Source organism: Pagrus major, chromosome 10 (assembly GCF_040436345.1).
Source record: "Pagrus major chromosome 10, Pma_NU_1.0".
Taxonomy (NCBI): Eukaryota; Metazoa; Chordata; class Actinopteri; order Spariformes; family Sparidae; genus Pagrus; species Pagrus major.
The window spans coordinates 452020-475399 of record NC_133224.1 but is presented as its reverse complement, the minus strand read 5'-3'; the positions used below and the strand labels follow the sequence as shown (position 1 = coordinate 475399).

The 23380-nt window shown below is 44.3% G+C and overlaps 3 protein-coding genes across 6 annotated transcripts; 1 reads left to right on the top strand and 2 right to left on the bottom strand.

The window, feature by feature from the left end:
- Nucleotides 1-2526: 2526 nt before the first annotated feature.
- LOC141003518 (low affinity immunoglobulin gamma Fc region receptor II-like) lies at nt 2527-5645 on the top strand. The gene is made up of 6 exons (XM_073474882.1): nt 2527-2629; nt 2727-2762; nt 3094-3363; nt 3440-3679; nt 3916-4065; nt 4174-5645. The coding sequence occupies exons 1-5, from the start codon at nt 2599-2601 to the stop codon at nt 4050-4052; spliced, it is 714 nt and encodes a 237-aa protein (XP_073330983.1). The 5' UTR covers nt 2527-2598; the 3' UTR covers nt 4053-4065; nt 4174-5645.
- Nucleotides 5646-6667: 1022 nt separating this feature from the next.
- Nucleotides 6668-16120, bottom strand: LOC141003500 (sialoadhesin-like). Of its 2 annotated transcripts, XM_073474857.1 has the most exons (9): nt 16077-16120; nt 15864-15899; nt 13598-13706; nt 13037-13191; nt 12482-12721; nt 11481-11777; nt 10617-10862; nt 10053-10181; nt 6668-6970 (listed from the first exon to the last, which is right to left on the bottom strand). In XM_073474857.1, the coding sequence occupies exons 1-9, from the start codon at nt 16099-16101 to the stop codon at nt 6888-6890; spliced, it is 1320 nt and encodes a 439-aa protein (XP_073330958.1). In that variant the 5' UTR covers nt 16102-16120; the 3' UTR covers nt 6668-6887. The 2 variants fall into 2 exon arrangements, with proteins under 2 accessions (XP_073330958.1, XP_073330959.1); XM_073474858.1 differs by lacking the exon at nt 16077-16120 and having other exon boundaries at nt 6725-6970; nt 15864-15912.
- A 2005-nt stretch (nt 16121-18125) lies between these two features.
- Nucleotides 18126-23100, bottom strand: LOC141003496 (sodium/hydrogen exchanger 9B2). 3 transcript variants are annotated; one of them, XM_073474851.1, is made up of 13 exons: nt 22543-23100; nt 21363-21468; nt 21059-21229; nt 20837-20979; nt 20601-20728; nt 20310-20391; nt 20027-20120; nt 19829-19935; nt 19603-19752; nt 19359-19467; nt 19101-19237; nt 18570-18744; nt 18126-18475 (listed from the first exon to the last, which is right to left on the bottom strand). In XM_073474851.1, the coding sequence occupies exons 1-13, from the start codon at nt 22888-22890 to the stop codon at nt 18390-18392; spliced, it is 1836 nt and encodes a 611-aa protein (XP_073330952.1). In that variant the 5' UTR covers nt 22891-23100; the 3' UTR covers nt 18126-18389. The 3 variants fall into 3 exon arrangements, with proteins under 3 accessions (XP_073330952.1, XP_073330953.1, XP_073330954.1); XM_073474852.1 differs by having other exon boundaries at nt 18126-18472; XM_073474853.1 differs by lacking the exons at nt 21363-21468; nt 22543-23100 and having other exon boundaries at nt 20837-21059.
- Between the last annotated feature and the right edge of the window lie 280 nt (nt 23101-23380).

Sequence of the window (23380 nt, the reverse complement as noted above, 5' to 3'; positions counted from 1 at the left end):
TAGAGGTGTAGGGTGCAGTTTCAGCGGCAAGGGAATGGGGCGTGCAGCAACAGTACAGCAGCTACAGGCCCGCTCCAGTGGTCCAGGGCTCTCCCGGTCCTCACTCTCTCCCTCTTATGGCAAATGTCCGGTCCTGAATCACATACCGTAATTTCCGGTAAAAGCAGCTACTTTTTCCACACGCTTTGAACCCTGCGGCCTAAACAATGATGCAGCTAATCTATAGATTTTTACGGGCTAACGGCCTCCAGGGGGCGCTCTTGATTGTGTTTTGAACAGTCATTTTGCGCATCATGCACACACCCTCATCATGGAAAACACACGAAGAAATGTATATGATGCAGCGAAAGTGACATTGAGAGCGACAAAGATAGAGAGAGTGAGAAAGTGTGTGACGAAGTCATTCTGGGGCTGTTCAACTCCGACACTGAAGAAGACGACTTCAGTGGTTTTGGTGCGCAGGAGGAAGATGAAGACAGCGATCAAGGACTTTTCTGGTAGGCTGGTTATTTTTTTAACCAGCCGTGTTACTGCTGTGTTACAGGCACTGTTCGGAAAAAAGCATTTATTTAATTAAAAATTTTAAAAAATTTCTGTGTAAATATCTCATGTTACAATGTAGACACCTGCGGCTTATAGACAAGTGCGGCCTATATATGTACACATTTTTTTTTCTTTTTAAATTTAGTTGGTGCAGCTTATATTCAGGTGCGCTCAATAGTCTGGAAATTACGGTAATTCCTCTTAGTAACTAAGCTACAGGCTAATTCATGAAGAAAAATCCACAGTATGTCTTAAATGAATGAGCAATTGCTAGCTGCAATGCGTAATTAACAGTGTGAAAGTCTATGAGCAGGCTGAGCTAAAGGCAGCGATGAGCAATTCAGCTCGTCACATTACAATCAAACAACAGCAGTGCATCAAAACACATGTATTTACCTCTGGCAGCGTCTCAGAGTTCACACACATCAACCACAGGACGACTCTCCGTCAGTCTTGGGCTGTGTCTCAATTCAGGGGCTGCATCCTTCGAAGGACGCCAATCAAGCCGCTTCTGCTGTCGCTAACCTGGCTGCGGCACGTAGGTGACACTAAGCCCCTCCCCCCTGAACAAGGTGACGACAGGACTACAGACATGCCAACAGTGATGAGAGAATAAAAGATGCTTCACGGCCCACAAACAAACGTGGTCTTCTGGTATCTGTGCAGACAACCAACTGAATGATTTTTACAACTAACAACACTCTTTTTCTTCTCTGACTTTTAACTGTATATAGAATGAATGTTGTAAAATGGTATAATCTTACACATATTTACACTTCATGAACTGTTATTTCTTAACAACGTAAACATTTTAATGTCTGCATATAAATGAATGGAATAAGGGCCACAGGGCAACACAAACATCATTTAATGTTGTTCATTTTTCATCAATCTTATCTGTTAAACATTTTTTATGACATCTGAATCACTTTTTAAAGACCTGATGAACTGAAGTGATCATGAATCAATGACAGAATCAGTGAAAGTGTCTCTGAGACAGTTACACTGCTCATGTCTCCCACACAGTGAAGACACAGTGACCTGCTGTAAAGTCTTATTGATTTAGTTACTTTAATGAAACTTTCACTGTTAGTTTTAAATGTTCCACACGCTCAACAACATGTGTGATGATTGAATTAAAATCCTGATCTTTGGGGGAGAAATGCTGCAGTGACTTCCTGTTTGTTTCACCTCAAAGAGCCAATCACTGAGAGATGATTTGAACAGCCAGTCGTGTGCAGTTGAGACGCACGGTGTAAAACACACTTTGGACTAAGAGGTCATGTCAGTGCAGTCAGACAGCCAGCAGGTGGCAGCACAGCAGCATCACAGTGTTTCACTGATGATGATCATCAGTCTGAACTTTGACCTGCAGGAGGAGGAAAACACAGACGTGAAGATTTAACAAGCTGAACAGAAGAGCTGCAGGAACATCAGACACTGAGATATGAGAGATCTGAAAGGACACAGTGTGGCTGCTCCCCTCTGGAGTCTCGTGTGTTCACAGTATGAATCATGATTTCATTGTGATGCTGCTGTCTGATTGTTGTTTCTTGCTGCTGGTGTTGAACTGAATCCACAGCAGGTAGTTTAATCTCTGGAGCAGCTGGACTGAGATTATAATCTGCTCTGTGAGGGGACACATGACATCACACAGGACTGAAGGGAGACTTAATGACTGTATCACCTGAAGTGAAGGGCTCTCTGATCGGCCTCTGCTGGACTCATCTGGTTTGGGGGTTCATGGTTGAAGGATCTTGTTGGTGAAGGAGCCTTGACAGCTCTCCACTCTGGTGGACGTGATGGATAGTGTGAAATAGAAACATGCACAAAAATGTCCCATGAGAAATTTGTCTTTTCACATTTGAGATCAGCGTGTCGCTGCAGTTTGTTGTGACGTTCAGTTTAAACTGACGGACTCCATCAGTTGTTCAGCTGCAGTCAGCTGAGAGGAAACCACAGCAGGGTGAGAGTCGTCAGGGAGGAAGGAGGAGGGTCTGACTTGATGTGAGCATGAAGTGATGCAGTGTAGATGTCATATGAGTCAGTGTCAGGATGGAGGAAACATGTCTGCTGCGTCTGCTCTGTAAGTCCACTCAAACATCAGCTGATGTTGTTTCTCTGAGACGTCTGTCCTCCTCTGTGTGTCTTCTCAAACCAACCTGAGTGTCTTCTGTCTTTAGTTGTGACGTCACTGCTGAGCGGCTCCACACACCAAGGTGAGGAAACTTCTTGTGTCGCACTCTGAAACTCATCATCTCCTCCTGATGATATAAAGTCAGGCTCAGCCATCATCTGCATCACAGTCTGCAGAAGAAGACGTTATTTACACCCACGATGTGCTCGAGCTCGTTAACACTTCAGACAGGATGCACACCAACACTTATAGCTCAGCAGCTACAGTGAAGATTTCAGCTTAAAAAAGGGTTTAAATACTTCTTAAAATACTTAAAATACAGTTTGACATTGCAATTTACTGAGGAGAGTTTAACAAACGTTGGGTTTCTTTTCATGTTTTCTAAACTGTAAAATCATCTCCTCGTCCTCCAGCCTCTCTGAAGATGAGTCCTGACAGCTCTCAGCTGTTTAAAGATCAGTCTGTCTCTCTGAGGTGTGAGGAGGACGGCAGCTCTGATGGATGGACGGTGACGAGGAACACGACCAAGACCGGAGACACCAGGACTCAGTGTGGACCTGACTGGGGAGAACCAGCTGGTTCCTCCTGTAACATCAGCTACATTGACCCGTTGGACAGTGGAGTTTACTGGTGTGAGTCCACAGAGGGAGCAGCCAGTACCAGCATCAACATCACTGTCTCTGGTAAGATGAGGCTGTGCAGTCAGTGCTGATGAAGCTGTGTAGTGGATGAAGTGCTGTAGTTTGTCTCTGTGTTGAGGTGGAGCAGTGATCCTGCAGAGTCCTGTCCTCCCTGTGATGGAGGGAGATGATGTCACTCTGACCTGTACAACAGAGACCTCCAACCTCTCAGCTGGTTTCTATAAAGATGGCTCCTTCATCAGGACCGAGCCTACAGGTCACATGACCATCCGCCATGTTTCCAGGTCTGATGAAGGCCTCTACAAGTGTCACACCAGGGAACATGGAGAGTCTCCACCCAGCTGGATCACTGTCACAGGTCAGGAGGTTCCCTGTAGACCCGTTTCCACCCAGCAGTTCACTTCAGTTCAGTTTGTTACAAAACTGTTTCCAAAAGAACCGTTCTGTGTTTCATCACTGAAGGTTCAAAAAGTTCTTTACTGACAGAACTTCAGTGGAAAGTCAGAGAAGGTGACCGAGCCAAACTGAACTGAACTGCTTTTGATTTCAGGACTCATTTCATGTTCACCTGACCAGGTGAGATTCTCTCTACAGGTAAACCTACATCTGCAGCCCCGCCCCCATCTGCAGCCCCGCCCCCTGACTCCACCTCCCTCTATCTTGTGCTCCTCCACCTGGTGGTGTTCTGTCCGTACTACATCTCCACTGTCATCATGGTGTCTTTATATTGACACAGGTCCACAGGTAACAATCAATCAATCAATCAATCAATCAATCAATCAATCAATCAATCAATCAATCAGTTGATGATTGACAGCTGTTGATAAATGATCTCACTCTCTCCGCCTGCAGGAAATGACCTGCCTGTCTCCATGGAGATGGCTCCTCCCACCCAGGCTGAGCAGGGATTGGCTGATGAGTATGATGATGTCATGGCTGCTGTCACCACAGAGCATCACCTCTGAGTTGATCCGACGTGTTCTCCTTCTTCTTCAGTCACGTTTCCTTCGTAGGAGCCAGAACTCTTCCTGTGGAGCTGCTCAGCTTCTGGGTTCTGTTATTGTGGATCCTGCTGCTTCTTCTTGTGAGACCCGCCCTCCTCTGCCTCGGATCGGCTCGTCTCTCTGGTTTTCCCCACGATGAAACCACGCCCACTTCCATGTGACGAAGGCCTCGATGGCTTCGTGGTCCTGGTCGCCCGCTGGAGAACGAGAGGGATGATCACATCAGGAGTCAGCGAGCCTGCGTGCTGTTCCCCAACTTTATGTGAAGAGGTCGGTGTGTTTACCAGGAAACTACAGGTCATAAACTGCTGCATCACCAGTGCAACAAGATCTGACACAACCAGAACTTCACTAAACTCAAACTGTGGACTCGTAGTACCAGAACCAACGAAGGCGACCAATCAGAGCCTGAGAGGGCGGATTTTTCCAGAAAAGCAGCGGGATCCATAACAACACCTCAGCAGGACGACAGGACTTCATTGTAACGCTGGTTTGTCTCAGTTTACCTGTGAATTAGAGCCACGGCCGTAATATTTAGATTCATTCTGCAGCCGTCACCTCCGTTCAGTTTAATACCTTCAGACTGTTCTGCTGGTCCACTGTGGTCCAAACTGAACCATCTGTGTCTTTACCCAGAACACAGAACTCTGTTCATCTGTCTTAGTCTGCTTCATCTTCTTTGATCCATAAAGTCTCAGACGGTAGTTTGGTCCGTGTTAGTGGATGATGATGTGAGTTGTCTGTTTGTTACCCTGCAGTCTGTTAACAGAAGCTCTGTGGTCGTCCAGTTTCCTGTTTCTGATGAAAAATGATAAATATTGAAATACTTTCTAAATGTGTAGATTTGAGTCTCTGTGGATTCTCCATTCTTTTATTTAACATTATGACTGAGCTGTTTAATTTGATTAATAATGACATTAAGTGAACTTATTTCAGTTTTATACTTCCTTTATGTTGACATACACCTTTAATTTGACATGTGTATTTCTGTTAAAGGAACATTGAAGTGAAAAAGGATGATTTTAGATACTTTGCACGTTTCCTGCTTCTCAAACTGACTGACTGTTTTTGTACAAAGACAGCAGCTGCTTCCTGTCGTCTCCTGCGAGGCGTCTAATCTACCTGATGGTGATGTTTCTGTTCTTGTGGTGAAACGTGTTAACTTTTTGTTAAGAGAAGCGAGCAGCTTTGTAGTCGTCAAGTTTCCTGTTTCCTGTTTCCATGTATACGTGTTGTGCAGTCAGAGGAGAGAAACATTGTCTCAGTGCTGTTTGAACTCACCTCCAGACTGTCGCTAATAAAACGATGCTGGATCAATAATTAACTTGTCTGTTTGTTATTGTATGTGTGTAATATAACTGTTTATGCATAAATTATTATATCACAAAAAGTAATGTTTTCATTTTTCACTGTTTTCACTATTAAAACAGTGAAAAATCATTCCAATAACTTTATTTTCCTGCAGTGTTTGTTATTTTGAAGGCGTCATGTAGACGAGGCCACCGTGCAGCTACAATATAAAGTGAGTGTTCAATTGTTTCAACTGATGAAAGCAACATTTTTCAACTAAATAAGAAGTAAGAAATATTTTTATTTGACTGAAGACACATCTGTCCACTCCAGAGGACGTTAGATTCTCACTGTGGGACCTGCTTAAATAAAACTCTTAAAACTCTTGTGTAAAGATTTCAAATCAAACTAAGGCATTAAATAATAAGTCACAGAGAGGTAGAACACCCTGCGGTGCGTTATGATGCCACATCTCAAATGAAAAATGTAAACGTGGACAAGGCTTTGGGGTCCGCCACCTGCTGGTCAGAACATGGTACTCCACTAGTACCACCACAACTATCTGTCTAGTGTCGTGGGTTTAAAAGATGATTGAAGTGTAAAGAATAAACACGTTTAATGTTATTATCAGACGTTTGTAAGGACTAATGAGAAACTTGTTAACAGTTTATCTTCTGCTTAGTAAAAAGTCTTAGCATGTAAACTTTAAGTGCATAATAACGAATGATTTAAAATTAACAAGCAGCAAATTAAAATTAAACTGTTATAAAGGCATATTTATGTACGTATTAATCTTAATAAAGCAACAAAAACAATAGTAAAGGTTTCAAACTAACATGATAGACTCAATATTATAAACAAATGTAAGAAACTCAGTTTTATTAAAGCTCTTAAAAAGTCTCGTAGTCTAACAATAACTATTAATTATGCTTTTATCAACATTTACATCTTCTATTCATGTTAATAAGCATCTTATATGGACTTACAGGGTCTGATTAACTATTAACCAACACTCATTCTTGATATAAAGTGTTACATGAGTCACACTGTTACATTTACAGTATTTATTTAACATTCACAACTATTACACCAAAACCATACAGAAACAAAGAAACACATTAAAACTTCAAACTATGAAAAACATCGAAACATTCAGACTGAAGTTTTGAACAAAATGTTGAATAAAGAGTAAAAAACATGAAGCCCAACACAACAAGCCATTTTATTACAAAACATAAACTTTGATAAACAATATAAGAGAATAAGTTCAGCTCAGAAATGATGCTCGGTGGTGACGTCATCGTACGGTTGGTCCACCTCCTCATCATCCTCGCTTAGACCTGGTGGCTTCCTTCCTGCAGAGTCAATAATTATTGAGTCAATCATCTGATTAATGGTTTGACAACAGATTGTGTTTAACTAAAGCATGCTGAAGGTGCTGTATAAATAAAGTTTGATTGATTGACTGCTGACTGGAGCTGGAGGGGAAACGTACTTTACTTCATGAACGTAACGTTACAGAGGAGACAGAGGACCAGAACCAAGGCAAGGCAAGGCAAGTTTATTTATATAGCACAATTCAGACACAAGGCAACTCAAAGTGCTTTACAGGCGCATAAAAATTACATTAAAAGCATTTAAAATACATTAAAACAAGTTAAGAAATCTTTCCTACGCCAGCTTCCTGGTTTTTGCTGGATTTACCTCCCATTGTTCTACTTGTCACTCGTCCCAGTGCACTTTATATTTATCCTTAAGACCCGGTCGCCACCGTGAATTCAGTTTGTTTACACTACAAATTCTGAAAAAAAGCAGCCAACCAGCGGTGACAACCTGAAGAGACCCCGTGTCTCCACTTGGTTCCACTCGGCCCTGAGTCGGCCCCCAATCCAGCGGTAAAGCAGCTTAATAGGAAAAAACACCTGTTCTTCCTATTAGCTCCGGCGTTTCCAGAACCCGGTTTTACTCTGCCCTGAATTGGTCCAAGTCGCCCAACTATCACAATGGTCAACAGAAATCCAGCAAAAATTACTATTCACAAGAATAGAAAATAAAAGTCAGAGAAAATAAAAGTTACAGTGCAGTTCAAAGCCTTAACATTGCTTCAGTGAAAGGCAGTGGCAACAGAAAGGTCTTCAGCCTTGATTTAAAAGAGGTGAGAGTTGGAGCAGACCTGCAGTTTTCTGGGAGTTTGTTCCAGATATATGGAGCATAATAACTGAACGCTGCTTCTCCATGTTTAGTTTTGACTCTAGGGACTGAAAGCAGACCTGAACCTGACGACCTCAGAGGTCTGGATGGTTCGTAATGTGGCAGCGTCTACTCAGCGTTTGTATGGGATTATAGTCCCCTGGTGATATGGTTAAGTAAATTTGTGTGTCATCTGCATAACTACGGTAACATATTTTGTTGTTTTCCATTATCTGAGCAAGAGGAAGCATGTAAATGTTGAATAGTAGAGGCCCAAGAATGGAGCCCTGGGGTACTCCGCTTGTCATTTTCATCCGCTCAGATGTGTAATTACCAATAGACACAAAGTATCATTTACATAGGATTTAAACCAACTTAGTGCTGTACCAGAGAGTCCCACCCAGTTTCCCAGTCGGTCCAGTAGTATGTTGTGGTCGACTGTGTCAAACGCAGCACAGAGGTCCAGTAATACTAAGACTGAAATTTTGCCACAGTCTGTGTTTAAATGAATGTCATTGATGACCTTGATTAGAGCAGTTTCAGTGCTGTGATGTGGTCGAAATCCTGATTGGAATATATCAAAACAGCCATTTACTATTAAGTAATTGTTCAGCTGTTGAAAAACAGCTTTTTCAATGATTTTACTTAAAATAGGGAGGTTTGATATGGGCCTATAATTATTCATTACTGATGTGTCTGGATTGTTCTTCAGGATGGTTTAATAACTGCAGTTTTCATGGCTTGGGGGAAGACGCCTGAGAGAAGAGACGTGTTTACAATCTGTAGCAGATCTGAAGTCATGCAGTCTGAAACTTTTTTGAAGAACCCTGCTGGTAAAATATCAAGGCAGCAGGAGGAAGATTTCAAATGTTGTATTATTTCTTGCAGGTTTTTGTCATTGATTGGATCAAACTGTGTCATGGTGTTGGAGTTGGTTTTAGGTGGACACATGGATCACACAGCTCCTGTACCTGGTACAGTGGCACTGACCGCTTGTCTAATTTTCTGAATTTTGTCAGTGAAGAAGGATGCAAATTCATTACAGGCCCTGGTAGATAGATGTTCAGAGGCTACTGGCACAGGAGGGTTTGTTGGCCTGTCGAAAGCAGCAAACAGGGCACGTGCATTATTACTGTTTTTGGTGATAATGTCTGAAAAGAAGGACTGCCTTCACTTCTTCAGCTCTAAATTAAAAATGTAAAGTCTCTCTTTATAAATGTCAAAATGAACCTGGAGATTTGTTTTTCGCCACCTGTGCTCTGCTTTTCGGCATTCCTGTTTTTCCATTTTGACCAGCGTGGCATTTCTCCAAGGAGATTTTTTCTTACCAGAGGCCACCCTCACTTTAGTGGGTGCAATGGCATCAATAACTTTTGTAACTTTATCACTGAAATGATCTACAAGGTCATTGACAGAGAGCCTGGAGAGGGGAGGTGTGGAAGAGAAAGCCAGTCACAATAAGTCACTGGTGTTTTCAGTGATGTAGCGCTTTGAGACGACCTCAGTTTGAACATTAGTGTACACAGATATATCACTCTCAAAGAAATCACAGTAATGATCACAGAGAGCAACATCAGATACCAGAGCCTTAGAAATGTTCAGACCCTTGGAGATAACCAAGTCTAGGATGTGTACACAACTCAACAGCATATAGAACAAAGGTCTAAATGTTTTAAGACATTTTAAGTCAGAAATCTGACATATTTTTTCTTTAAACAATAGATGAACGCACATAGAGATCCATCCATTTATCGAGGCAGCTGTGAATGTACAACTCATGATTTCAGTCTGCTAGCAGTCCGTCAGCGTCAGCTGCATTTTTGGTGATAATTAGCTAATGTAAGCTGCTACCATGCTAAAATAACATGGGGGACATAGTAAACATTATAGATGGTAAACATCAGCATGCTAGCATTGTTATTGAAAGCATGCTAGCATGATGTTTTTAGCATTTAGCCTGAGAACCAAAGATGTTTTATTAAAACCTGAACACAGTGTTGGAAGCACACTTGAATAGAGAGAAATAATTTAATCGTGCTTCTAGACTTTACAAATGTTATTGGACCGAACAGCTGACAGTGAAACGAGTCATTTCTCGGGTATTTGGGTATTTTCATACCCGGGAAGTCGAGCATTTTTGGCTTCAAGACGCCACCGAGGAGTTTTCATAGGAATGAACGTGGCTCCGCCTCCAACACTGTGTCCAGGTTTAATATAACATCCTTGGTATGAGTAGGTCAGCGTTACCTGTGAGCATCTGACGAAGTAACGGTACCATGAAGTAAGTGCAGATGCAGTACGGAGCGATCTTCAGCACGTAGTAGATCCCTTTCAGCACAGGCAGCCACAGAGCTGCAGGGGGCGTGTCCAGAGGATCTGGACAAACAAACACACCTGGTCAGGTTGACGTCTTAAAAGACATAATGAGACACAGTTCAGCAAACATGGAAGAAGAATGAGCCTCTGCACATCTGAGCCGACTTTGACAATCACAACGTTGGACAACAATTAAAACATGAAGCTTCACTTCTAACATGCAGAATTACGGCAGCGTTATCAGTTCATACGGGTCGGTTCAGGTGGAGTCAGGTCGAGGCTGGTCGGGTCCATTTGAGATGGAGTCTGGGTGAGTCAAAATTGGTTGATTCTAGTGCAGTCGAGTCAGATTGGGTTGATTTAAGTGGAATCCAGTTGGGTCAGGTCGGGTCGGTTCAAGTGGAGTCTGGTCGAGTGTGATTTGGTTGCTTCAGGTCAGATTTGGTCAACTTGATCGGAGCCTGGTCGCCTCGGGTCAGGTCCATTCACACTAACCTATAACAAACAGCTCGCTGGATGAAGACTCTCCATGTTCCCTGATGTTACACTTGTAGAGGCCTTCATCAGACCTGGAAACATTTTGGATGGTCATGCGACCTGCAGGCTCAGTCCTGATGAGGGAGCCATCTTTATAGAAATCAGCTGAGAGGATGGGGAGACCTTTGGATGTGTTACAGGTCAGAGTGACATCATCTCCCATCCTCACGGGGAGGACAGGACTCCTCAGGATCACTTCTTTATCTGAACACAGAGACAGTGAGTTGGTTGCATTAGTGATTAGTTTTTAGCGAAGATAAATGCTAACTGTACGAGTGTTAAACTAGTTTATCCAGAGGATGTAACTAACAACTCGATCCATCCTGTACTGACCGTCAGCAATAAGTTACTTACTTTCTCACAGTCACAACAGGCAACCTTGGAATTGTTAGCAACGGCAGCAAACTCAACCATTGTGAACTTAGCTAAAGAGACTGAGACTAAATTCTGATTGGACACAGCCGCCACTGTCCACCTTCATAAATACACTGCGAATACCCACTACACAGCAGACGAGCTGCATGGAGACATCTGATGCTTAAATCATCTCCAGCTGCTTCAGTTGTTCAGCTGAATGCTGCAACTCTGTTTTACTGTGAAGCTCCAGAAATGTTACTGTGTGTATGTAACTTGCTATTTTTTTAGCGTGTAGGTTGCTAACTTGTGGTTTCCTGTTGAGAGTTCAGGGATTGTGAAGAAACTAGCGAAAGAGAAGAGAAATAGCTAACGACAACCTTCATCTGCGTTAGTCTGCCAACACTTCAGCTTGATGTTTTGATGAATCAACAACAGAAGGTTTTGTCATTAGGAAGCTGCTCTTACCGAACACCATGAAGCTGACGGAGTTGCTCCGCTGCCTCGCAGGAGACTCACACCAGTAAACTCCACTGTCAGTCTTCTTGACTGTCTGGAGGATGCAGCCAACGTCGGTGGGAGTTCCCCATTTCCTTCCACAGGTTTGAAGGCTGAGCTTGCCACGCGAGTTGGCGGTGTTCACGGCCCTCATGACCTCCCATCCGTGAGAGCGGCTGTTGCCACCACAGGTCAGAGTTACATTCTCATACTCGTACAGCTGAGACGAGTCTGGTGACACTGAGAGCGAGGCTGGGGGAGAATCATCTGGGGACACAGAAAAAGGCTGTTCAGACCTGCTATCAAAACATCTGTCCTGAGCGATCCGATCACACCTGTACAGCTCAGAGAACAGGTGTGTTCGGATCACTCAGACCACATTCAGAGGTGGTCTGAGCTGAGTGTGACCACATTGAAAGACCGCTGACTCAACTGACGTCCTCTGAGGAAGAGGAAGAGGTAGAAGAAGAAGAAGAAGAAGAAGAAGACACAACAACAGGCAGAATAGATTACACACAGTCTGTTTGAACTGATCCAACCATTGAACCAGTAACCACAACATCCCCAGACTCCCTTAACAAATGTGTCAGTTTAGTGAGTTGTTGAGTTGGAGACACTTTATAAACTGTGTGAAACTCTGTCTCTGACTGATTCTGACTTATTTGTTCCTTCTTGTAAATTCAGCAAATGTTCTACATGAACTTCTTTCTGTCTTTGAGTAGAAACATGGAGTCTCGAGGACGCATGTTAATTTCAGCTGTGAAATGAACTGAGCTGAACACAGTTCCTCTAACCTCCACTAGATGCTGCTCAAAGAAAAGGTTGCAGCCACAAACGTCTCTGCAGAAACAGCTCTCTCCTCAGTACACACATGTAATGTGAGTCATTCACTGAAGGTTACATTGTGTCTTATAGTGTTAGTCACATGTACTACAGGACATGGAAAGTGAATCAGAGATCCTGGTCTTTACCTTTCATCCCCAGCCAGCTGGGTGGAGACTCTCCATGTTCCCTGGTGTGACACTTGTAGAGGCCTTCATCAGACCTGGAAACATGGTGGATGGTCATGTGACCTGTAGGCTCAGTCCTGATGAGGGAGCCATCTTTATAGAAACCAGCTGAGAGGTTGGAGGTCTTTGTTGTACAGGTCAGAGTGACATCATCTCCCTCCATCACAGGGAGGACAGGACTCTGCAGGATCACTGCTCCACCTCAACACAGAGACAAACTACAGCACTTCATCCACCTTCACACTGTCTGATCAACAGCTGCTGATACATTTACAAACTGAGACAGAAGCTGTGTTGAAGGATGTGCTGCTGGATCATCTTACAAACCCTGATTCACTTCCTTCTATCAGTTCCCATTTAAACAATTCATGTGAATCAGAACTGACTGCTGACTTCATAGACTCATGAGTCACACATGTTGCATGGATTTCAAATCTGTGGGTAAAGAAATGTCCAGAAACAGGAAGAAGAACAGGAAGTGTCCACGAGTCTCATGTGTCATGTTATGAATCTTACTGGTGACAGTGATGTTGATGGCGTTGCTGCTGTCTCTCTGTTTGGACTGACACCAGTACACGCCGCTGTCGGACAGTTTGGTGGTCAATATGACGCAGGCGGAGGACGTCTGGTTGCCCCAGTCTTTGCCACACTCGGACAAAACCTGTTCGGAACTGGGAAACAGACACATGACAGATGCCATCACATCACAGCAGATCTGTTTCAGTACAGTGGATTGTAGTGAAGCTCTGGTGATCCCGACTGATCCTGTCAGATGTAACGTTGGTCAGAAACAAAACTCATCATGTCTTTATAATGTTAGGTGTTGAAGTAGCGCAGTGGTCCTACCCGCTCACTGGAGCTGGACGCGCCCTACATGCTCTGCGCGTCTTGATTAAGACCATCACTTACATCTGAAAGTTGTCTGGGTCGCGTCATCAGAGATTATCAACAATCACAATGAAACCAGAGAAAAACGTAGAAACAACGGATGAGCTGGAGAGTCGTCGTCCAGGGAAGTCTATCAGATTTATTGTTGATGGCGTCAAACCCAAAGCAGCTTGTTGGTGGTGAACTAACCCGGTTGTGTATCTCCACACTGTCCACTGACCGGCGCCGTGCTCACAGCTCACAGTCATCTGCCTGTACTCGCTGAACTGAGACACGTCGGGGCTGACGGTCACACGGGCTGCAGGAGACACAAACACACCTTTACTCTGTGAACGTGTCAGTCACCAGCTTTATTCAGGATAAAGAGTCTGTGTGGAGAGCAGAAGCGGCGGAAAGCAATGGCTGAAATGCATTCTGGGAACACATCCGGTATCATCTGACAATGATTTGGACCTTATGAGATAATTTAGATATGGTTCTTATTAGGGCTGAACGATATATCGTTATCGTATCTATATGTAGATATGAACATTCAAGATATTAATATCGAAAAAGCAACGATACAAACGATATAGATCCCCCACCCCCACCCCAGCCAACCACAAACCTTATTTCATGCTTGCTGTGGATCGACAGCTGAAGCCAACCAATGACAAACATACGAGGGCGGGAGTGAGGGAGACGCACACACACACACTACAAACACAGCGGGAAATTAAAAAGAAAGAAAGAAAAGTGACACGAGTGCAGAAGATAATGCGGCCGGTGGCGGTGCTGAATCTGATTTGGTGCCAAAACATAAATCATCCTCCATTATTTGGAGGTATTTAGGATTTGAAAAGGATGATGTAAACCAGAGCGAGGTGTTGTGCAGCTCGTGCACGAAGAGTGTGTTGCAATGAGAGAAACACCGGGGACTTCTCAGTCATCCCAAAAGAAGCCCAAGCAAAGTTTGATTGCTGGTGCGTTCAGTAGCGTTACACCGTGTTGACGTCCACGAGACATAAAGACATTACAGACGCTGTAACGTACCACAATGTGAAAGACATGGTACCTGTGTGCACAGTCTCGAAAGAGGGCTTTAAAAAAATGGTTCGGACGCTGGACAAGCGTTATAAAATACCATCCCGAACACATTTTAATCAAGTGGCCATTCTGAAACTCTATAATGTGTAAAATGAATGTTGAATCCGAGCTCCATGAAATCGATCATTTCGGACCTGTGGTCGAGCCGGACAGCCGAACCTTACATCAGTTTAACGGTCCATTTTATTTACATATTTTTTATGTTAACGTTGAAGACTGGCAGTGAGTTATTATCAATAAAAGTGCACTTTCCACATTCTTTTGTATTATGATGTTTTTATTTTTCTGAAAAATACTTGGTTTTCAAACCCGTAGTCATATCGTATCGTATCGATATCGAGATATCTGGCATGAATATCGAGATATGAAATTTTGTCCTTATTGTTCAGCCCTCGTTCTTATGAAGACATCAGTCTACAGAGATCCATCATATGTGACAACACAGATTACTGTTGGCTTCATTTCCCTCCAACATGCAGTGAAGTCAAAGTATAAATCAAAATATTCAAGTACAACGTCCTCAAAAGTCGACATAAGCACAGTACTTGAGTGAAAGTACTAAGTTACTTTCAACCGCTGATCATATGTTCTTAAATCTTAAATCTAAAGTCACTTCTGTTGTCGGTAAATGAAGTGAAAAGTAGAAAATGTCTGAAACGCAGTGTGAAGTCCTCAGTTTGAAACATGTCAGCATCTACTCACTCTTCACCACAGGAGTTCAGACACACTGAAGAGTTACAGTCGGTGACGAGCTCCAGCAAACACGTGTATGAACAACGTGTATGAACAACGTGTATGAACAACATGTGCCCCAGGAAGCAGGTGTGAACGAGGACACTATCATAGCTACCAATGTGTGAACCTTCATCAGCACCTCTCCCCCATCACTCGACCGTCCAGCGTCACATCTCAGAAGGACGTGTGAAGCTCCCACAGGCTTCAGACCAGCCTACACCAGGTTTCTACTGGATCTGACCTGATGAGGTGACACATCTACTGAACTTTGTCTGCAGTGGACACTGACTTTACGACAAGTGAGTGTTGGCTGCTGGATGGAAAGAGGAAATGATCAGTGGTCTCTGGTGTTGACGTTTGAGGTTTCGCTGTGTTTCCATCCACCCATCACTCAGTTACTACGACCACGTGAGAGCGCCGACAGTCATTTCAACTGATGCCGAGGAGGTCACACCGTCTCTGCAGCAAGCGAGCGAACTTCAGACAGACAGGAAGCGCTGAGCGGTTGGCGGCCAGCGGCAAAAACACATCAAAGTTCATCAGAGATGTTCAGAACATACGAACATTGAGAGCATGACGGCAACCTGAACCAACGTTTACGCTTCAATCACACAGAGAAACACATGAAACTCACCACGACCGTGTGCAGACGTCCAGGAGGCCATCAGCACTGAAACAACCGTCACTCATCAGTGTGTGTGTGTGTGTGGACACCAGATCACACACTTACATATTATCATCTGATTAATGTTTAATAACTGCTGAAATCACATCGAACAGCTCAGCATCCTGATTCTCTTCAGCAGAGTTCAATAATAAACACACCTGCAGTGGTGAATGTACTTACAGAGGAGCAGCAGAGTCGACTTCATGTTGTCTGCAGGCTGGAGCTTCACTGACCGTCTGGTAGCAGATGTGGTTTATTTAACATCCTCTTCTTAAACCACAGGGAGGGTAGGAGTGGGTGTGCGCTCTGCACACCACACAACAAAGACACACACTATTATTTTTTTATCAAAACTCAGTTCTGGGATCCAAATATTCAAATGTGTCTGATGAATGTTTAATGTCTTGTTTTTAATTGTTTTAAAAGTGTCTGTAAGCATCAAGCTGTTTGCTGTCACCTGCTCATGAGCGGTGAGACGCAGGAACCAGAGACGACGCTCACATCCTGTTTGTCTCAAGTGGCCTCGTGCTCTCTCGCCTCACACAGAGCAGGCAGCTGCATGAAGGAGCAGGCAACACCATCATACAGACATCAGCTGTGATGAGTCCTGACTGAGGAACACACTTCTATACGTCTGACACACACGTCCTTTATTTACAACTTCTTAGACAGTTCGACAATTCAGGAAAGGTGCTGATTAGATGAGATGAATGCCTCTGTCGTTGCTGTATGCCACCATGAAGCTGCAGCTGGCAGCTGGTTATCTTATCTTAGCATGAAGACTGGAAATAGGGGAAACAGCTACAGCCTGACTCTGTTCAGACATAAATCAATCAACCTGGTTCGCTGGTTAGCATCTTTATTTGACTTCAGTTTAAGCGTCTCTGTTCCGACAGGCTCACACAGATGTTAGCTTCTCTAGCAGGCTAACAACAGTGTTAGCTTCTTCACACTAACATCAAGGTTAGCATCCACTCTCCGACAGGCAACAACAATATTAGCTTCTCTGACAGCTGACCTCTCTAACAGGCCACAGTGTTAGCTTCTCCTACATGTGAACATTAATGCTAGCTTCTTCTACATGCTAATAACAATGCTTTCATCTCGACTCCAATAGGCGTTGGATAGGAGACAGTGTTAGCTTCTCCAACAAGATATAGACAGTGTTAGCTTCTCTGACAGTCTAACATCAGTTTTAGCCTTTTGTCAGGCTAACATCAATGTTAGCTTCTCCCTTCAGCTAAAATCAATGCTAGCTTCTCCAACAGTCTAACTCCAAACGGGATAACATTAGTGTTAGCTTGTAAAACTGGCTAACAACAATGTTCCCTTCCAATCTCCAACAAGCTAACAACAACATTAGCTTCTCAAACAGGCTAACAATAGAATAGACACACTTGTAAACCACAGTGAAGCCGTCAGTAAACAGTCATGATTTTACTTCACATCGTTGTTGGCGGTCAGTTATTTATAAACGGTAGTTTAAAGGAAATAAAGCTTGAATCTAAGCTGTATATTAATTTCTGTAAGCAGCTCATAACTTCACTAAACATTTGTGCAGTTACGTTGAGTTAAGAACCAAACTCCTGTAATTATTCTGTCCTGAGCAGTGCGATCGACGCTACGCTACCAGCATTAAAGTACTGTAGTGCTGCGTCTGCCACTACTAATACCAGAGCAATGTGGCCTGTAGCTTTTTGAAAATGACTTCTGTCCGTCAGTGTGGGTGCTTGTAGATGGCTGCAGTGTGGTCTGGGGTGTGAGGAAGAAAACACGTGACGCAAGTGACAGGAAACACCCAGAGACAGATTCATATCTGGCTTTGTAGTTAAAAAAGGTCCTTGTTTGCTTCTCATTGCTGTGGCCACTGTCAACCAGAAACCACGTCTCAACTGATTTATTATGTCAGTAATGCTAAAAATATGGCTTCTAAACAGAAGTGAACAAACCAATGGGTGATGTCATCGTGGGATCATACTGTACGTTGTTTATATGTTTTGGTTGTAAAATATGAATCTGTAAAGCTGTCAGATAAAAGTACGGCAGTGAAAATTCAAGTAAATAGAAAAAGTAAAACAAATCAGTTACAGTAATCGATTAACTGCACAAAGCTTCTCCTAAAGGGATAACAACATTGTTAGCTTCTCTACCAGGCTAACATCAATGTTAGCTTCTCCCAACAACAGTGTTAGCTTCTTCTCAGAACTGCTGCGCTGTAAATAGGTCACATTTTATCTTTACTGATAAGTGTTTATTGAGCATTAATGACAGACCAGTTATAAATCACGTCCTCACAGTAACTGTTGGAAATATTAATCTTAATAAAGGAAAAAGAACTACAGAAAACCACAGAATATATAATTTCATATTCATGAGTCGTATACAGCAGAGGTTACATACATACAGCAAAGATATTTTATAAAACATATCTTCAACTTCAGAAGGTTAACTTAAGGTGTATAATATATAGCTTTATTTGTCCAATCAGACGCTTCATAGCCTGCTCTCGAGGGTCCCGTTGTCTTTGTCATGAGTCCCGTTGACGCTCAGAGTTGTGTCTTCGCCTTCCGTCTCGTCTGCTGAGATTAAGATCAAAAGGTTCGTTAAATGTGATTTCAAACCATCAAATGTAGAAAGACCACATGTGTCAGGTGTGGATGTGTGTGCGCTGACCTTTGACCTGCCGGGCCAAGAGACGCGGTCCTGCCAGTCCGATACCCAACGCTCCGATAGGCGCTGTGGTCAGGATGGCTAACACGGCCAACGTTAGCACGTCCAGACCGAACTTTATTAAGGTCTCATCCCCCTCCTCCCTCGCCATGTCCAGCGCCTTGGAGCCAATAGCAGCCTGACACAAAATAAACAAGTAAGCACAAACAAAGATATTATTGTTACACTTGTTGTTACTGATGCCTGGACCTTTACGAGTCTCTAAGACATTCAGGAGGTTCTACAGGACCTTTAAAGGTGCTAATGATGACTGACGGGACTCTAGATGTTGTAGTAAAAGGAATTGTTTGTTTTAGTAGTTGTACCACATGTTTTAGGGGTTCTATAGGAGGTTCTTGTGGTCGCTGATGAGGTTCTAGTGGTCCTTTAAAGGGTTCTAGTGGTCATGGAGGAGGTTTTAGGGGTCATTTATTTGGTTCTCGTCAGGGATGAGGGTCCAGAGGTCCTGTCGTTGTGGTACACACACATACGGACCTGTACGGTGGCTTTAGGCAGCCAGGCCACAGAGATGAAGAGTTTCTCCTTCAGGTTGAATCCTCCGAAATGAACCAGCAGGAAGGTGACGAGCACTCGGATCACCAGACCAATACTGATGCAGGCCAAACCTAGACCTGACCACAGACACCAGACCCACAAAGAGAGTTCAAATTAAAGTGTTTGGTCCCTGGTCCACTTCCTAGTACTGGGACCAGGTCCAAACTGTATTCTGTTTGTTTCGAGTGTGGTTCTTACCCACTGTGCTGGGGTTGAGCTTTGCTATGGTGATCTCAGCTCCAATCAGACCAAAGAGGAGCGGCTGGAAGACATCCCAGGACCGGCCCACCATGGCTGCCACCGGAGCCTGGACGTAAAGACACACAGCAAGCTCAGACAGCCGGGACTGAACGGGTTCTGTGGTATCATCAGTTCAAAGACAAGCTGAAAGAGATGAGTCCAGGTGTTTCCTCCAGGTGTAAGTGATCGGGATGTGTGTTACCTTGTCTGTCTTCCAGCCCAGAGCAGCCAGGAAGGCCAGCACCAGCGTGCAGAGACCACCAGCTCCAGCAAAACCAATAACATGACTGAAGAAGACAGAAAATATGGACAGACCCAACAACATGAGGGTTCTCCTCAACACCAGGTCCTCCTGCAGGGAGACAGGCAGGGATTTAAAGAGTGAATTCAGCTGCATTAACATTTCCGATAGCGTAACACACTCTCACCATGTCTTTGCTGGGGAAGCAGCACAGAAACAGACCCAGGATCAGCCCGGCTATGACCCCTCCCACCACCTCCAGCAGCCCCTTCAGTATGTTCATCCAGGTAGAACCTGCAGGACGAACACAGCACATAGAACCGAACAAAGTAGAGCTGAGCAGAACAGAATCAGACAGAACAGAGCGTTGTTCTCCTGCACAGACCTGTAGAGAAGGCGATCCCCAGGCAGGTGGAGAACCCTGTTATGGCCAGAATATCATCAAAACTCCCTGCAGCCATCAGCAGCGTGGGGATGCCCTGAACAACGACGCACAACGTTAAGGACACATCACACAGTGGACAGTGAGGAGGTTCTGTAGCTGGTTCTGGTGTGTTTTCTATGACAAGCCTACACAGACAGACAGTTTACAGGGACTGGATCTGCTCACCTGCTCCCCCTGGTGGCAGAGAATCACCTGTGATCACACTAATGAGTTGATGTTTTACCTTCTCCACTCCGTATCCTTCTCTCTGCAGGAGCAACATGGAAGGAACCACGACCGCCGGAGACACTGCAGCCAGGACAAAGCTACACACACACACACACACACACACACACACATACAGACACACACACACACACAGACACACAGACACACACACACAGACACAGTCATTTTTATGTATTTTCAGTACAATCTTACAGATTTAGACAGATGTGTTGATTTGGATATTTATCTTTAGTGTGTGTGTGTGTGTGTGTGTGTGTGTGTGTGTGTGTGTGTGTGTGTGTGTTACCCCAGTATGAAGCCCCAGACCCAGGGCAGACCGAGCAGGAAGTGAGAAACGATGGCGACGATGCAGGCCTCCACCACACAGGGACCGATCGCAAGACGCACACACACCGCCTTCAGACGACTCAGCGCCTGGATGAACGCACGCACACACGTGGTTACAGAGTATGTGCAGTATATGTATATCTTACTCTGTGTGTGTGTGTGTGTGTGTGTGTGTGTGTGTGTGTGCGTGCTCACCGAGGGGTCCAGGCCCAGTCCAGCTCTGGTCAGGATGATTGACAGGGCGATGTTCCTCAGAGCTGCAGACCAGTGAGTGTCGATGTAGACGGCGTCCGTTATGTAGGGGACGTTACGCAACACCAGACCTGCCAGCAGCATCCCTGCCACAACATCTGGATTAGTACTTTTTTATTCTTACCTGCAAACTAGACCGGAGTGGCTTCACCTGTGGGGTCGTACCAAGTAGTGGAGGGAAGGGGGGCAGCGTGGGCAGCTGGATCATCCCCACCAGCTTCCCTCCGAGCACGGAGCAGATGAAGAGGATGACGAGGCCGAACAGGTTTCCTCCAGGTAAACACTCGCGTCCTGTGATGGACCAGACGACTCCGAAGAGCAGCGCGAACAGACACACTGCACACACACACACACACACACACACACACACACACACACACACACACACAGACACACACACACACCATGAGCCTTCCTTCAGCACCACCTGGTGTTTCTGAGGATTCTGTGAATAGACTCAGTTCGTTACCTTTAGTGACGAGCAGGCTGAAGAGTCCCGCCGGTCGAGGACATCTGTCCTTCAGGCTGATGCAAGACGAACAGCAGGAGGACGAGTCGGTCGCGTCCATCTTCATCTGAACACACAAACAGATTTACTAACATGCAGACTGGTTTTATGTCATCGGTACCTGTTGAGCCTGTTTTTCATTGGGTTCTGGTGCATATATTTAATGCAAGTTTTACATTGTTTTTAAGGGTTCTGGGTGAGTTGATGTGGATCCAAACGTTCCGCTAATAACTGGAAAAACTGACCAATCAGGCAGAAGAGACCGTCCTGATCCGGGCCGATCAGAATCAGTTGAATCTGTTCAATACACCTGACACCTAATAATCCTGCCATGTTTTTTCTGTCTGGTTGTCTGTCCCAGAAGAAGAAGTGATCGCTCACAACAATAAACAACATTTCAATCAACTTTAAAGTTACATTCTCATCAAAACAATCGCTGCTTCGACGGCGGGTCGGACCTCACATCACATCCAGCAGAGACACGTGTTCCTGTTTTCTTCCATCTTAAAACCCCGACACATTAATCCAAAACTAAAGTAAATGGACCCTTGTGAACTCTCAGGTCTAGTTTGGTGTTTACACTCCTCATAACTCTCTCAAATGTAAACACACAGACAGTGAAGCCGCTCAGCGTAAAAGCAGAACTCCCCTGAGAATCTTCATGTTTTAACTTCTCTTCAGTATCACAGTGATCCAGTGATGGTTGTCTGTTCATCCATGAGGTCACTGCTAACAGGAGCTGCTAACAGGAGCTGCTGACGGATAGTTTGGTATATTTTTAATAGAAATTAGCTAATGTAAACAACTATAGATAAATAAATGTTTCCATGGCAACAACAGACTTCCTGTTGCTCAGAAAAAGTTTTATTCTTAAAAAAAAAAAGCAATAAAGCCGTTAATATCTTGTCATTGACGTTTCGCTCTCTCAGGTTATATTGTGACATTATTCACACTCAGCTGTCCACAAACTTCTGGCCTGAATCTGTTGATGTTGCACGTTATACAGCTACAAACACACACTTTCTATTAATAGTTCAGGGTTATCTGAGCCCTGTGTGTGTGTGTATCTGTGTGTATGTGTGTGTGTGTGTGTGTGTGTGTGTGTGTGTGTCTGTGTGTGTGTGTGTGGTCGACCACTCACCCCGGCAGTGTCGTCCATTTCGTCCGTCTTCCTCCGCGGCAGGACGGTGATCTCTCTCTCCTCTTGACCAACCTGAACTTTACTCCCTCGCTTTACCACAGCCAGGTGTGTGTGTGTGTGTGTGTGTGTGTGTGTGTGTGTGTGTGTGAGAGAGAGAGAGAGAGAGAGAGAGAGAGAGAGAGAGAGAGAGAGAGAGAGAGAGAGTGAAAACAGACTTGACAGTTTCTCTGCAGAACATTTCTGGAGCTTCACAGTAAAACAGAGAAACAACTGAATCATTGAAGTCTGCAGAAGAGACGAAGTCACAACCTGATCTGAGGAGACCATATTTACACCCTTTATCAACATGACGTCTTCACTGGAGCTGCTTAGCTAACAGAGTTAGCATGCAAAGCTAGGAGACTAAAGTTCACGTCAAAAGTCTCATAACTGTCAAATTTAGATTCTGTGGCTGTGTCCAAATTCAGGGGCTGCAGCCCTCGCAGGAGCATTTGAAGGCCAATTACGTCACAACGCCGCGCGAAGGCTCCTTCAAATGCAGCCTTCTCTTCCCTCTTTCTGGAGGACGCACCGCTACTGTCCTTCGCGGCCTCACATATCCCAAGATCCTTTGTGCACCGCTGCTCAGTCCCGAAACAGAAGAGGAAGCAAGAGAAAATGGCGACATCAAGTGTCGCAGACATGACATTTAAATTTAAGTAATGGGTTTATACTCGGTTTTTACTCATTTGAACATCCAACGCCAGATGTGTTAAACTTCAAGAGACTATAAAACCTCCAAAGTTTAACTTTCAGTTAAAATATGTGACGCTGGTGATGCTGTGGTAAATATAGTTGT